Below are 16,197 nucleotides of genomic sequence, written 5' to 3' on the forward strand. Positions count from 1 at the left end.
AAGAACAGGTTTTAGGGCACACCGATAAACTCCTGTATGCTCACAGGTTTCTTAACTCGAGGCCTCGATTTTCGGTTGCAGGCCTGTTCGATTGCTGTAACGAATAATTTTAGCATTTGTCAAGATTGCCATAATGTGTTGAAGTTGATAATAGATATAATTGTTGAGATGAACAATGTTCCACTTGTTCAAAAACGGCGTCTGCTCTTGTAATGATTACTGGTGAGGTCAGTGATCGTTTCCTCTATTGGTATCTCTTCCCAAGAGAAACAAAGTTAGTTAAAGAGTATCGCAACTTATAAAAAGACATTTTTTTCTAACGTATTTAAATAAACAATTAAATTTAGATTTGGTTTAATGATCATCGAGTTATTCTTTCATGTCGCAATATTGCATGCCATTTGAGTCAATTCAGTGGAGTAAACTGATGAAATTGGTTTAGAAAATTGTAACAACCAGTGAGAAGAAAGAGAGTTTAGTTCAGTGACCACTAGAGACTTTCATAAAAAGATATAATCCGGTTTAATAAACATTCATAGAGATACATGTAAATGTATAAGACAACTTATTAGATACAAGGCAATGCACACACAGCTTCTGATGTTAGAGTGACGGGGAAGAAAAGTCTACTGTGGAGTTTAAGATCATGGATTCGGGGTATAACGGGTAAAGATCAGCACCAGAAACAGAGGATTTCATTGTCGTTGCCGTTTGATCAGTCAAACCAGACGTGCTTGAGCTACCATGTGTATCAGTGCCCCTCAGCTTTGTGATGTTCCAGTCATTTCCATATAAACCAGGATCTGACAGAACTTGTGTTATTTCAATCACTCCCTCAAGCATTTGCACTGCCTCTGACATTGTTGGCCTTAGGGAAGGAGATGACTTTGTGCAAACAAGAGCAACTTTGATCATCCTCTCTGCTTCTTTGCTATTGAAATCACCTTCGAGCACTGGATCAATGATATTCATTATGTCCCCTGTTTGTTGCAGCGTCAGCGCCTGACATTTGATGTAAAAACGGGTTTCATAAACATATAGTCCCACATCAGAAGTTAAAATTATCCTAGCAATATTAGATTAGAAACCAATCTAACTTAATATATTATTGTCACACATCAGAAATATACAGAGTCAACTATTAAAATTGTGATTCGGTTAAAGAGAAAGAAAAGCTTCACAGTTACCCAATTGATAAGCCAGATGTGATCAGAACTTTCTGTTTGTTTCATATTACTCTTCCCACTAACAATTTCCATTGCCACAACCCCGAAGCTGAACACGTCTGCTTTCTCAGTTAATTCACCATATAGTGCATATTCCGGAGCCATATATCCACTGCATTGTGAGAGAAGTCACGACTGAGATATATATATATATATAAGATCAATGGAAAGAGTGCTGCTTTGTCTGATAATATTCTCTTACATGGTCCTTGCGATTTTGGTGCTAATGTGAGTGTGTTCTGCTTCATGGAGCCTAGCCAATCCAAAGTCAGATATCTTTGCATTTAGGTCGGCGTCTAGAAGGACATTTGTGGTCTTTATGTCACGGTGAACCATCCTTATCATCGATCCATGGTGGAGGAAATCAATCCCTCTTGCGATTCCGACACATATTTTTTGTCTTGCTGCCCAGTCCAGTTTTAAGGAGCTATTCCCTGGCAGTGGATGTAAATCAAGAGATATTACAACAACACTTCACATGAGCTTACATATATGCATACTTGACTAAGACTCAAAATGCATGGAAAAGCTAAATGACTTTTATATACCAGACAAAGCCAGAGCAAGGGAGTTATTTTCCATGTACTCATACACAAGTAACAGTTCATTCTTCTCCACGCAGCATCCATAAAGCTTGACAAGGTTTGGATGATTCAGACCTGAGATCATGCCTATCTCATTCACAAACTCGCGATTTCCTTGGCATGATTTGGAAGAAAGCTGCTTGACTGCTATGATAGTTCCATCTGAAAGCTCTCCCTGAATTAAGTTCCTCATATCAGAAACCAAAAGCAAAGCCATATTGTCTCAAGTATCTAAAATTTGCTAAGAAGTTTTTGTAGTGTTTTAGCATACTTTGAATACTGATCCAAAACCTCCTTCTCCAAGTTTATTGGCTTGATCAAAATTGTTTGTTGCAGCTTCCAGTTGCCTCCAAGTAAAGCAAACCGTTTGCAGACCCTGTGCTCTCAAATCTATGCTTCAGGTTCCCAAGGGAAAATCATCACTAATGGCTAAAATGAACCAGTTATGTAGATGAACCAATTCATACAATGTGAACTATATTACCTCGTTTTCTTTTGTTCTTGTCTCCCCTGAATCTTTTTTGGGCATATAATCCCAAAGCCAAGATCGTAATTGCTAACAAGGCTCCTGTTATCCCGAATATTAATGGATAACTAGTGTGATGTTTTGTTTTATCCGCTGCAAATGAGATATGAAAATTGTAAATATATATACAAGATTTATCATATCCTTAACAAAGTATTTTTTTTTTCGTAGGACCTCCACACCCTGGCTCCGAACCTGAAATTTTGACATTTGAATATTCTCGTTAGGTGGCAGAAGAAAATGACGATAAGATGAAAGTGATAATTTGAAGTTATGCCACTTGATAGTGAAACAACTTGATGTGAAGAAAGACACTAAAAAATAGGATAATGAGTAAGGCTGTTAAAGTAGAGACTGGAGATACTAAAGTAAAGTAGGTACTAACTGCTGTGACACAAGGAGATGGCAGAGATAATAGGACCATGGTTTCCTCTTTTGGGAATGATGGTTGTCCCCTTCCCCGCCCAATACAACCGAATCTCTAACAAATGATTTGCTACATTCACACTTGCTTCTTTCACAACGGGCTTCCCAGTTCCATTGGCCTCCTCTTTGATGTTAAAATCCCTCCAGAACAATTCTCCCTAATTATAGAGAAAGCGGACAAAAACAAATGAACTTCAGTTTTCGGTATTTCATTACAAAAACATTACTCAGTAAACACTGACGCTTTTACCTGAATATAGATATCAAATATGCGTCTGCCAGGACGACTGTAGGGTTCTTCGTCGGAAAACTGAATCTCCATAAAATGGAGTTTCACATTGAAGGCTCCATTTTCCAAGCAAAACGCATAATAAACCAGAGATTGAGCAGATTGTCGGGCCGACTTATAGAAAGGAGGAGAATCCTCAGATAGTTTAAAACTAGGTGTAATTAAGTATATATCATTCGACAAGTAACCCGTGCTACTAACTCCCCAGTTTTCATTGTGATGATTTGTTGCGGCTTTGGTTTCACTGTTATCAGCTTGATAAGTGATTTTATGAGAAGTGTTTGTAATAACTACAATAAGATTATGTCATCATAAAAATAATTTTAGCGGATCAAGATGCACTTACAACTGCACTTTATTGGAGCAGCACATGGTAGAAGTCCAGTTCTGTTGGAAAAGAAAATGACATTATAAGAATGTTAATTCTGAAAGTGACTTAAATTTAATTGCATCAGTAACAGCATCTCTAACCCTATGATATATTTGCCTCTATATTCTATAATAGAGTAAAATCTACTCCAATTCATCTCTATTTCTTCCTCTAAAATAGATATTTGCTATTTTTACCTCTATATTTAGGAAAAAAATAGCATTCCTCTATAACAGAGACATACTTTTTTATTTGCAAAATGGTCCTTTAACTTTTTGTGATTATAATTAAAAACATGTTTATGGACAAATATAATATTTTTTACATATAATATCACAGTTTTTGTTTACATAATAGTTTTAAATTTTCACAATTATAAATAATCATAAATAAAAATACAATAAATTTATTCAATTTTTTTTAAAAAAAATTAACAAATGATATTTAATGTTTTATATTCAACTAAAACTAAAACTAAAATTTAACTATTAAAAATGTTACATTGCTTTAACATAGTAATAAAATATTTAAGCTCAAACCTAAATATTATTCAATACTTATTTCGCATTTCGAAATGCATTAACAAATCATTTATGTTAAAATATAGTAATATTGATGGTTAGATAATGTCTATTTTATTTTATTATATATGATAGCTTTTTGTAATAAAATATTTATTTTAAATAATATTGTAATTTTATGAAAAATAAAAAATTACAATGATTGGGTGAATTTTCAACATGTATAAGTAAAATGTATTAGTTGTAAAATAATAAAAGAATCTTTTAAAAATATTCTTTTTAGAGGAAGAAATAGAGGAATACATTGGAGAATAACCCATCTCTATTATAAAGTTCTTCTTTTATAAAGAAAAAAAATAAGAAAATACATTGGAGATGATCTAAAAGACCACATTCATAATGTGGTTGTCGTGCGGCTGGGCAGATTGGCATCTGGGTAGTTTAGGTAGTAATTTATTAATTCACACAATCAATATAAAAAGTGAGGATATTTAGCTCAATCAATTTCTCTTTAGTTTTTTTCTTTTTTAGAATTTGATCACAAGTTATTTATAATTATATTGAGCCATTCAAAACATTTTTCTTTCTGTACGAGTGTACGTAAAAGCATTAGATTACTAAGCGTACTCCATTCTTGTTGTTCGATTATTGGACGATGAGAATACTTACAAATTTTTCTGCAAATATGAGCTCCGATATGTATTAATGTTACTGATTCAACAGGAAGTGAGAATAAAACTTTAACAAATTAGGTTATTAAAAATAGAGAGATGATGTATCCATATCTACCACGATTTCATGTCCATACCTCTTGTCCGGGCAGCCTGATGGGTATGAGAAATTGGTATAAGAGAGATCACTTTGAAGATTCACCAAACATACAAAACCAAGAAGATTATTAGCTGACGTATGCGTAAATTTCTTGAGCCATACAAAAAAAAGTGAAGGCCTGAAACGTACATGTAAGATTCATTATTAAGGAAAGCACCAGATCCAACGTTTCCTGAAAGCATGTTGCCATTCAAATAGCTAAAAGACCACGTTGAAACAATATATTATTCGATAGTAATTCTCTATTATGATCACATTATAAGCTCTTCAACTTTTTAAAACTCTTGATCTTAGTTTAGAGTACTTACGTATATTCGGGTGCTTTTTCTAGTGACTGAACTTCACCACTCAAATTGTTAAACGATAAATCACTGCAGCAAACGCCATGTTAAAAAATAAATTAATGGACCTTTTTTGGTATGCACATAAATAGCAAAGCTGACGTGACGAAATTGCATTAACCAGGTTGAGATACTAATCAGTTGATTACATTTTAACATGTGGTGAAAATACTATTCCATACGGGATTCACATACATATCAAATAACCAACTAGATTTCGACAATAATGGCATCATAAGAAATTGTTTGCATTTTTCTAAAAGAAAGAAATACTCTAATTCAGTTAATGGTAAAGATAAGGACAGATGATGATAATACAACAGAAATGTCTATATAACATACATAGATGAAAGGGGAAAACTATAAAGGCAAAAGAAGAAGATGATAATGACCAAGATCATCTCCAACCTCATTCTATTTTTTTTTATCTAAAATAGATTTTAAAATAAATTAAATAAAAGAGGTCTAACCCAATTCTATTTTTATTCTATAATAGAATAAAAGTAGGTTTATACGATAAATAAAATAATTTGTTTTTGTTTTGTATCTCTAATTTTTTATTATTTTATAATAGAATACCATTGAAGTCGAAATAAACTCTATTAGAGAGTTGTTCTATTTTGAAGAAATATAGTGTACCGTCCGAGATGGTTTTACTGGTGTTTGGTTTGAAGATTGAAACCATATGGAACATACTATCTAGCCCTGGACATTTGGGTATTCGGTTCGGTTCCGTGCAGGAACCATTCGGTTCCGGATATATCAGATAAATCATTATTATCTCTAGTAGGTACTTATGCGATTTCGGTTCGGTTTCGGTTCTGTTTCGGTTCGGTTCTAGATACCCATTTATATGTAAATCAAATATATATATTCAAAATATTTTTGGCAACATGTTAATTCAAGTGGTTTTGTGGTTAAAAACTTGCATTTTCGTCAATCCAATAAGAATTCGAGTCACTAAAGTGTTAATTTTATAAATATTTATTTTATTTTCATATAGAAATACCATATATATTTATAATATAAGAGAATAGGTAAATGAATATATGGTATGGTGGTAACAATGTTCTAGTTGTTCCTATCCAACCTGGATTCGAGTATGCGTAATGACATTTTACCTTACATTGTAAAGCTTAAACTGTTTTTTCGGGTATTCAGATATTCACTCGGTTTTCGGTTCGGTTTCCGTTCGGTCCCGATTTTTCGGATATAGAAATATAGGAACCATTCGGGTATTTCAGGATTTTGGTCTGGTTTTGGTTTCGGATATTTCACTTTGGTTCCGGTTCGGTTTTTCGGATCCGGTGTTTTTTCCCAGGACTATAATATCTTTTGGTTTAACTTAAAATTTGTTATCTGTGTACTATATTATATTCAGTATTCATTTTTATTTTTTTGCATGAATTTACTCTCTTTTTACTAACACAGAATATATTTGAAAATAGTTTGAATATAATTTACCTAGGTCTCTCTATCTAGTTATATATTTGCAAGGATAACATTCCACAAAAATTTACCTATTGTATATCGCTCTCACAATATTTTTGTTTGCCTTTTTCTCTCAATGATTCTTTTTCATATGCTTACCCATGACCCGTGACAATATAAAACTGTTGTCTGTACTCTGCAGTAACTGCACGCCAATATCCTTCTCACAAAAAGAAAATTGACTTTTTCTCTCTACGGTGCTTTTTTCATATGATTATGAGCCCGTGAATATTCTATAGCTATACACTTCAGTAACTTTACGCATATAGATTTTACCAAAAAAAAGGCTTTACGCATATAGATGTATTATGTATAATCTCAGTGAGTATACGCATTCAGTCATATGCAAATTTCTCAGCAGAAGAGTGGAACATATTATTTTTATTATTATTATTATTATTATTTTTATTATTATTATTATTATTATTTATTTATTTATTTGGTAACATGACGGAACACATTACTAGTTTTGATAAGTTAAAAACTTTCAAGTTCTTCACACATCACAGAAAAAAACTTACAGAGTCTTTAGGTGTGGCATATACCAGACGTAAGAAGGAATTTGACCGGACAAACTCACATTTCTCAATATCCTGAACAAGGACAGAGACTTTAGTTTTACCATTGTAACGAAAATCAAGCATCAAGATGAGAAGTTGAAGTAAGATACGGATTTGCTGGATATATTTGGAAAGGACTCTATCCCGGCAATATCACTAACCCTCCTGCAAATGACGAATAGATCACTTAAACCGTCAGTCTCATTTTAATTGTCGGTTTGTTAATCAATAATATGTAGTGAATTACAGATCCCGAAGACTTTTTAGGCAGAAGATTGAATCAGGAATAGGTCCTTTCAGTCCGCTTGCATATAGATATCTGTTGAGCATAAACAACACATGTTATCCTCTCCAGAACCAACCTTATTTTTAAAGTTGGCTAAACTTCAAATTTGAAGTTTAATGTATATTATACAATAGTAAAACTTAAAATTTAACCTTATAAGAAATATATATTATCACTTTAGTCGTTGATATAATAATCAAAGTTTATTAAAGTTATAATTTGTGTATAAAAATGAAACATATATTGAAGTGATATTAATTACAGTATTGATTAATAAAACACTATGTAAGAAACTGAAAAACTTAAATTAAATCGTTAATTACAAAAATACTCAATTAGTCAATATAAATATTTTTGTAGTTCTCTTATATATAACTAATAATTAATTTTATAACATATGTTAATTTATTTATTAGTTATATGACAGTTACTAACTAAATCAAATTTAACATGTCAGATATTAATGAAGTATGAAATTTATAATGATTAAAATAATAATATAAAATTTAACAGTGCTATTAAGAAGATAAATAATTGTAGGGAATAAAAAAATATGAAATATCAATATAAAGTTTCGAAAATTTAAACTTCAAATGATAGTTTTACTATTTAAAACCTTAAATTTTAAGTTTTAAAGTTGATCTTGCATAGATAATGCTAACCCAAGTGCACAAACACAAGATTACATTTTTTCAAGCTGAGGCCAGTCGCCAATGAAGCTTGGGATGATGCCATTAAATTTATTGTCACTTATCCGACTGCATAATTAAGACACGAAACTAGTTTAGAGCTTTGTAAAATTATAATCAAAATGTTCTATGGGGGGTGTATTGAACCCTGAAATTTGAAGAGATTTGATTTTTAATAAGTTTTTAGATGATTGTAGGTAAATCTGAGAATTTAATACTATTTAAAAAAAAATTCTAAAATGTCATCTAAAACTATGAGATTTTTATTTTCTTTTATAACTAGGAATTTTTTTTTTCAAATACTCAAAAACATTTTAAGCATTCTAAAATTTCAGCTTAAGTTTTGTTCAATAATAGTAGGTTTCATAGTGTTTTTTGAAATGACAAATTCAATAACATTGAAATTTAAAATGTTTTTAAAAAATCAGAAAATCTCAACTTAAGTTTTGTTCAATAACAATATATTTCAGAGTGTTTTATAAAATGATAGATTTAATAACACTGAAATTTAAAATGTTTAAAATGTATAAATATAAAATGAGTTGAAAATGATTTTAGTAAAAACTTGTTTTATTTGCACAGCTGTGAACTGATTATACACTGAGGATAAAAATGCTAAGAAAAATCTGTATTGGCCGAATTTTTAAACAATTCGGCTTAGATCAAGAAATTTATCTATTTTTACTCCAAATATAAATGAATACTATATAAAATAAATACATTTAAGTAGATTCTATCTATATTATAAAACTTCTCTATGTTTGTAAAGAAAATAGCAAACTTTTGAACACTTACTCATCACTAATAAGTTTATCATTGCAAACACATTTGCAGTTACAAATGCAAAGAGAGATTTTTTTGTTAAAGATTTCTATTTACAAGTGCAACAAAAACTTACAAATCCTCAAGGTTCACCAGTCTAGCAAGAGTAGTAGGCAGGGTACCTGTAAATTGATTCGACCCAAGGTTCCTGCAATATCCAGTTCCAGAAAATATCAAAATTACATTTTTCGTCTTCCCATAAAACCAAAGCTTCTTGTAATTTTGGAAAATGGTTAAGATATAAAAAAGTCTTACAATCTTATTAGGCTGGTCAAGTTACCTATCTCATCAGGTATCAGACCAGAGAACTGGTTCGCTTCAACCGCTCTGAAATTTAGTCACATTATTTTTATTATTATTATTATTATTATTTATTTATTTATTTGGTAACATGACGGAACACATTACTAGTTTTGATAAGTTAAAAACTTTCAAGTTCTTCACACATCACAGAAAAAACTTACAGAGTCTTTAGGTGTGGCATATACCAGACGTAAGAAGGAATTTGACCGGACAAACTCACATTTCTCAATATCCTGAACAAGGACAGAGACTTTAGTTTTACCATTGTAACGAAAATCAAGCATCAAGATGAGAAGTTGAAGTAAGATACAGGGTCATCACGGATTTGCTGGATATATTTGGAAAGGACTCTATCCCGGCAATATCACTAACCCTCCTGCAAATGACGAATAGATCACTTAAACCGTCAGTCTCATTTTAATTGTCGGTTTGTTAATCAATAATATGTAGTGAATTACAGATCCCGAAGACTTTTTAGGCAGAAGATTGAATCAGGAATAGGTCCTTTCAGTCCGCTTGCATATAGATATCTGTTGAGCATAAACAACACATGTTATCCTCTCCAGAACCAACCTTATTTTTAAAGTTGGCTAAACTTCAAATTTGAAGTTTAATGTATATTATACAATAGTAAAACTTAAAATTTAACCTTTATAAGAAATATATATTATCACTTTAGTCGTTGATATAATAATCAAAGTTTATTAAAGTTATAATTTGTGTATAAAAATGAAACATATATTGAAGTGATATTAATTACAGTATTGATTAATAAAACACTATGTAAGAAACTGAAAAACTTAAATTAAATCGTTAATTACAAAAATACTCAATTAGTCAATATAATATTTTTTGTAGTTCTCTTATATATAACTAATAATTAATTTTATAACATATGTTAATTTATTTATTAGTTATATGACAGTTACTAACTAAATCAAATTTAACATGTCAGATATTAATGAAGTATGAAATTTATAATGATTAAAATAATAATATAAAATTTAACAGTGCTATTAAGAAGATAAATAATTGTAGGGAATAAAAAAATATGAAATATCAATATAAAGTTTCGAAAATTTAAACTTCAAATGATAGTTTTACTATTTAAAACCTTAAATTTTAAGTTTTAAAGTTGATCTTGCATAGATAATGCTAACCCAAGTGCACAAACACAAGATTACATTTTTTCAAGCTGAGGCCAGTCGCCAATGAAGCTTGGGATGATGCCATTAAATTTATTGTCACTTATCCGACTGCATAATTAAGACACGAAACTAGTTTAGAGCTTTGTAAAATTATAATCAAAATGTTCTATGGGGGGTGTATTGAACCCTGAAATTTGAAGAGATTTGATTTTTAATAAGTTTTTAGATGATTGTAGGTAAATCTGAGAATTTAATACTATTTAAAAAAAAAATTCTAAAATGTCATCTAAAACTATGAGATTTTTATTTTCTTTTATAACTAGGAATTTTTTTTTTCAAATACTCAAAAACATTTTAAGCATTCTAAAATTTCAGCTTAAGTTTTGTTCAATAATAGTAGGTTTCATAGTGTTTTTTGAAATGACAAATTCAATAACATTGAAATTTAAAATGTTTTTAAAAAATCAGAAAATCTCAACTTAAGTTTTGTTCAATAACAATATATTTCAGAGTGTTTTATAAAATGATAGATTTAATAACACTGAAATTTAAAATGTTTAAAATGTATAAATATAAAATGAGTTGAAAATGATTTTAGTAAAAACTTGTTTTATTTGCACAGCTGTGAACTGATTATACACTGAGGATAAAAATGCTAAGAAAAATCTGTATTGGCCGAATTTTTAAACAATTCGGCTTAGATCAAGAAATTTATCTATTTTTACTCCAAATATAAATGAATACTATATAAAATAAATACATTTAAGTAGATTCTATCTATATTATAAAACTTCTCTATGTTTGTAAAGAAAATAGCAAACTTTTGAACACTTACTCATCACTAATAAGTTTATCATTGCAAACACATTTGCAGTTACAAATGCAAAGAGAGATTTTTTTGTTAAAGATTTCTATTTACAAGTGCAACAAAAACTTACAAATCCTCAAGGTTCACCAGTCTAGCAAGAGTAGTAGGCAGGGTACCTGTAAATTGATTCGACCCAAGGTTCCTGCAATATCCAGTTCCAGAAAATATCAAAATTACATTTTTCGTCTTCCCATAAAACCAAAGCTTCTTGTAATTTTGGAAAATGGTTAAGATATAAAAAAGTCTTACAATCTTATTAGGCTGGTCAAGTTACCTATCTCATCAGGTATCAGACCAGAGAACTGGTTCGCTTCAACCGCTCTGAAATTTAGTCACATTATTTATTATTATTATTATTATTATTATTTATTTATTTATTTGGTAACATGACGGAACACATTACTAGTTTTGATAAGTTAAAAACTTTCAAGTTCTTCACACATCACAGAAAAAAACTTACAGAGTCTTTAGGTGTGGCATATACCAGACGTAAGAAGGAATTTGACCGGACAAACTCACATTTCTCAATATCCTGAACAAGGACAGAGACTTTAGTTTTACCATTGTAACGAAAATCAAGCATCAAGATGAGAAGTTGAAGTAAGATACAGGGTCATCACGGATTTGCTGGATATATTTGGAAAGGACTCTATCCCGGCAATATCACTAACCCTCCTGCAAATGACGAATAGATCACTTAAACCGTCAGTCTCATTTTAATTGTCGGTTTGTTAATCAATAATATGTAGTGAATTACAGATCCCGAAGACTTTTTAGGCAGAAGATTGAATCAGGAATAGGTCCTTTCAGTCCGCTTGCATATAGATATCTGTTGAGCATAAACAACACATGTTATCCTCTCCAGAACCAACCTTATTTTTAAAGTTGGCTAAACTTCAAATTTGAAGTTTAATGTATATTATACAATAGTAAAACTTAAAATTTAACCTTATAAGAAATATATATTATCACTTTAGTCGTTGATATAATAATCAAAGTTTATTAAAGTTATAATTTGTGTATAAAAATGAAACATATATTGAAGTGATATTAATTACAGTATTGATTAATAAAACACTATGTAAGAAACTGAAAAACTTAAATTAAATCGTTAATTACAAAAATACTCAATTAGTCAATATAAATATTTTTGTAGTTCTCTTATATATAACTAATAATTAATTTTATAACATATGTTAATTTATTTATTAGTTATATGACAGTTACTAACTAAATCAAATTTAACATGTCAGATATTAATGAAGTATGAAATTTATAATGATTAAAATAATAATATAAAATTTAACAGTGCTATTAAGAAGATAAATAATTGTAGGGAATAAAAAAATATGAAATATCAATATAAAGTTTCGAAAATTTAAACTTCAAATGATAGTTTTACTATTTAAAACCTTAAATTTTAAGTTTTAAAGTTGATCTTGCATAGATAATGCTAACCCAAGTGCACAAACACAAGATTACATTTTTTCAAGCTGAGGCCAGTCGCCAATGAAGCTTGGGATGATGCCATTAAATTTATTGTCACTTATCCGACTGCATAATTAAGACACGAAACTAGTTTAGAGCTTTGTAAAATTATAATCAAAATGTTCTATGGGGGGTGTATTGAACCCTGAAATTTGAAGAGATTTGATTTTTAATAAGTTTTTAGATGATTGTAGGTAAATCTGAGAATTTAATACTATTTAAAAAAAAAATTCTAAAATGTCATCTAAAACTATGAGATTTTTATTTTCTTTTATAACTAGGAATTTTTTTTTTCAAATACTCAAAAACATTTTAAGCATTCTAAAATTTCAGCTTAAGTTTTGTTCAATAATAGTAGGTTTCATAGTGTTTTTTGAAATGACAAATTCAATAACATTGAAATTTAAAATGTTTTTAAAAAATCAGAAAATCTCAACTTAAGTTTTGTTCAATAACAATATATTTCAGAGTGTTTTATAAAATGATAGATTTAATAACACTGAAATTTAAAATGTTTAAAATGTATAAATATAAAATGAGTTGAAAATGATTTTAGTAAAAACTTGTTTTATTTGCACAGCTGTGAACTGATTATACACTGAGGATAAAAATGCTAAGAAAAATCTGTATTGGCCGAATTTTTAAACAATTCGGCTTAGATCAAGAAATTTATCTATTTTTACTCCAAATATAAATGAATACTATATAAAATAAATACATTTAAGTAGATTCTATCTATATTATAAAACTTCTCTATGTTTGTAAAGAAAATAGCAAACTTTTGAACACTTACTCATCACTAATAAGTTTATCATTGCAAACACATTTGCAGTTACAAATGCAAAGAGAGATTTTTTTGTTAAAGATTTCTATTTACAAGTGCAACAAAAACTTACAAATCCTCAAGGTTCACCAGTCTAGCAAGAGTAGTAGGCAGGGTACCTGTAAATTGATTCGACCCAAGGTTCCTGCAATATCCAGTTCCAGAAAATATCAAAATTACATTTTTCGTCTTCCCATAAAACCAAAGCTTCTTGTAATTTTGGAAAATGGTTAAGATATAAAAAAGTCTTACAATCTTATTAGGCTGGTCAAGTTACCTATCTCATCAGGTATCAGACCAGAGAACTGGTTCGCTTCAACCGCTCTGAAATTTAGTCACATTAATCTACTGTCAGACTAGTGATTAAAAGACAGATACCTACATGTATGTAGCAATAATTAGAGGCGCACAATTCTGTCAGATTCTTGAAGTTTTGTAAACCAGCTGGTAAAGGCCCAGATAGATTATTTGCGCCGACCAAGCTGAGAGAGAAGTCATAGTTACTCGCAAATCATGAATATGAAGTATTTGTGTGTGTGTGTGAGAGAGAGCTCACATGGAAGTGAGATATGGCATTGAAGCCCACTCCATCGGGATTGTGCCCGAAAGATAATTTCGAACCACGCTTCTGCAAAGAAGAGAACAAACTTGCTATGAACTTTTCTCATCGCTTGAACGTCATTCTTCCGAGAAACCAGAGGTTCTTATTCTTATTATATATAACAAACGAGAACGTCTCAAACTAAAACGGCAAACTAATAACTGATTTGGTTATTAAAATCAACGAGGGCATTTTGTAAAACTCACATCGACCGGAGATGCGGAAGTTTGACCAGCTCTGGTGGAAGTTTTCCGGTAAGACTGAGGGTCTTGAGCTTTCTGATTGATTGCCACACAAATCTTTGGTTTTATTGAGAGACATTAGATAATAAGAGACCTACTGTTTGCAGAACAAGACTCACAACTCTGTAATATGGCATGTATTGTTGAAACTACAATCACAAGCAATGACGTTCTCACTCCCTGGATCCTGAGCAACATCAATCTTTAGATTTTTCAATTTGCAAGGGTCTCCATAGCCTAGGTTCAATTTTGTGATTCCAAGTGTAGAAGCTATCTCTTCAAGCGCTTTTACTGTATAATACTCAAAAGATGATATATTGATTATATATTATATATACGGATTATGACACTGAATTTACAAAGACGTTTATAAAATGATGATTTTTCTCGTACATTCATCTGGATGAAGAAGAGCTGGTGAAGCCGCCGATGTTCGTTGAACTGCGAGAAAGCTTGTAGTGATGGTGAAGAACAAAATAAAACTTGAGAAGACGATCGACATATGTAAAATTTTATTTATAGCGATTCTTTGCATGTGTGTTTTTTTGGTAAATCACAGTATTATCATCAGAAATGTATTCAATAGTTCCTTATATCATATACGGAAAAGTGTGGCTGATAATTTTCATTTTGAGGTTTTTGGGGTCGTGAGGAGACTAGATAATAGCGATATATGCTGACAAAAATTAATCAGTAATATTAACCTCTAAGTTATAATAGTGGATAGAGTGGTCCATGAATGCATATTGTTGCCTGTCTCCTTATACATGTCATATAAGTTGTTTACGTGAAAAATCGGCCAATTCATACATTAACAAAATGTCGCGGTCCCGATCAATACATACACTTAGATTATATGGTAAAACATACATCAACACGTAATATATTCAAAATTCATATATCAACTAACACAATTCGGCTTTTATATACATTGACGGATTATATAAAATAAATGATTATATTTTAATTTCAATGGTTTAAAAATTATAAACTTATTTTTGTTGTCTTATGTTTTATTTAATTTAACTATTTATTTGATTTCATTTAAATTTTAATAAAGTTAAGTTACATTTTATAAAATAATTTTTAATTATAGTATATTATATTTAATATATATCTTATCATCTAGTTTTAAATATATGCATATATAAGCATAAAGTCTAATAATTTTGAGATTTTGTTTGTCTTGGTTAAAATATGTTAAACTTCAAAATTAATTTGTTAATTAACCTGATGAATAGAGAAAATTAAATAAACTTTTAATCATTAACTATAAAAAAATTGATTAGTGCTACTTTAGTTTTGTATTTGTTGATGCACATTTATAATTAATTTTGGTAAAATATATATAATTGTACAAATATTATATATAATTTAATGTTCTATATTTGTAATCTTATTTAGTTTTTTTTCATTATGTGATATATATAGATATTACTTTATTAGTGATAAATGAGTTATTATTATATTTTAATAGTTTTATCAAAAATAAATATTTATATAGTAATAATTTCCATTAATGACCATATATGAGTTATTAGTCATTATCATATTTAAAAATTATTTCCAAAAATATAAATCTTGGTAAGGAAATTATACATATCGGAAATAGTTAGATGTCATGTCATTTTTTTCTAAGAGATATAACATTTATTTTTAGTGTCATGTCATTTTTATTTAGTGAGAATGAATGTGGAGATGATAAATGTCAAAATCACTTTTCAGATATAGTATAAGGGATTATCGAAATGATAAAACAACG

The 16,197-nt window shown here is 29.7% G+C and overlaps 1 protein-coding gene across 1 annotated transcript; it reads right to left on the reverse strand.

Moving 5' to 3' along the window:
- Positions 1–459: 459 nt before the first annotated feature.
- Positions 460–15,072, reverse strand: LOC108832683 (probable LRR receptor-like serine/threonine-protein kinase At1g29720). Its single transcript, XM_057011396.1, has 31 exons — positions 14,829–15,072; positions 14,555–14,726; positions 14,400–14,471; positions 14,149–14,220; positions 14,003–14,074; positions 13,845–13,916; positions 13,666–13,737; positions 12,764–12,835; positions 12,039–12,110; positions 11,891–11,956; positions 11,742–11,813; positions 11,531–11,602; positions 11,352–11,423; positions 10,450–10,521; positions 9,724–9,795; positions 9,576–9,641; positions 9,427–9,498; positions 5,082–5,144; positions 4,903–4,971; positions 4,751–4,801; positions 4,612–4,653; positions 3,398–3,438; positions 3,013–3,305; positions 2,722–2,920; positions 2,511–2,531; positions 2,295–2,429; positions 2,082–2,200; positions 1,775–1,985; positions 1,429–1,660; positions 1,188–1,338; positions 460–1,002 (listed from the first exon to the last, which is right to left on the reverse strand). The coding sequence occupies exons 1-31, from the start codon at positions 14,968–14,970 to the stop codon at positions 604–606; spliced, it is 3,408 nt and encodes a 1,135-aa protein (XP_056867376.1). The 5' UTR covers positions 14,971–15,072; the 3' UTR covers positions 460–603.
- Between the last annotated feature and the right edge of the window lie 1,125 nt (positions 15,073–16,197).

Source organism: Raphanus sativus, chromosome 5 (genome assembly GCF_000801105.2).
Source record: "Raphanus sativus cultivar WK10039 chromosome 5, ASM80110v3, whole genome shotgun sequence".
In the NCBI taxonomy this organism is placed as follows: Eukaryota; Viridiplantae; Streptophyta; class Magnoliopsida; order Brassicales; family Brassicaceae; genus Raphanus; species Raphanus sativus.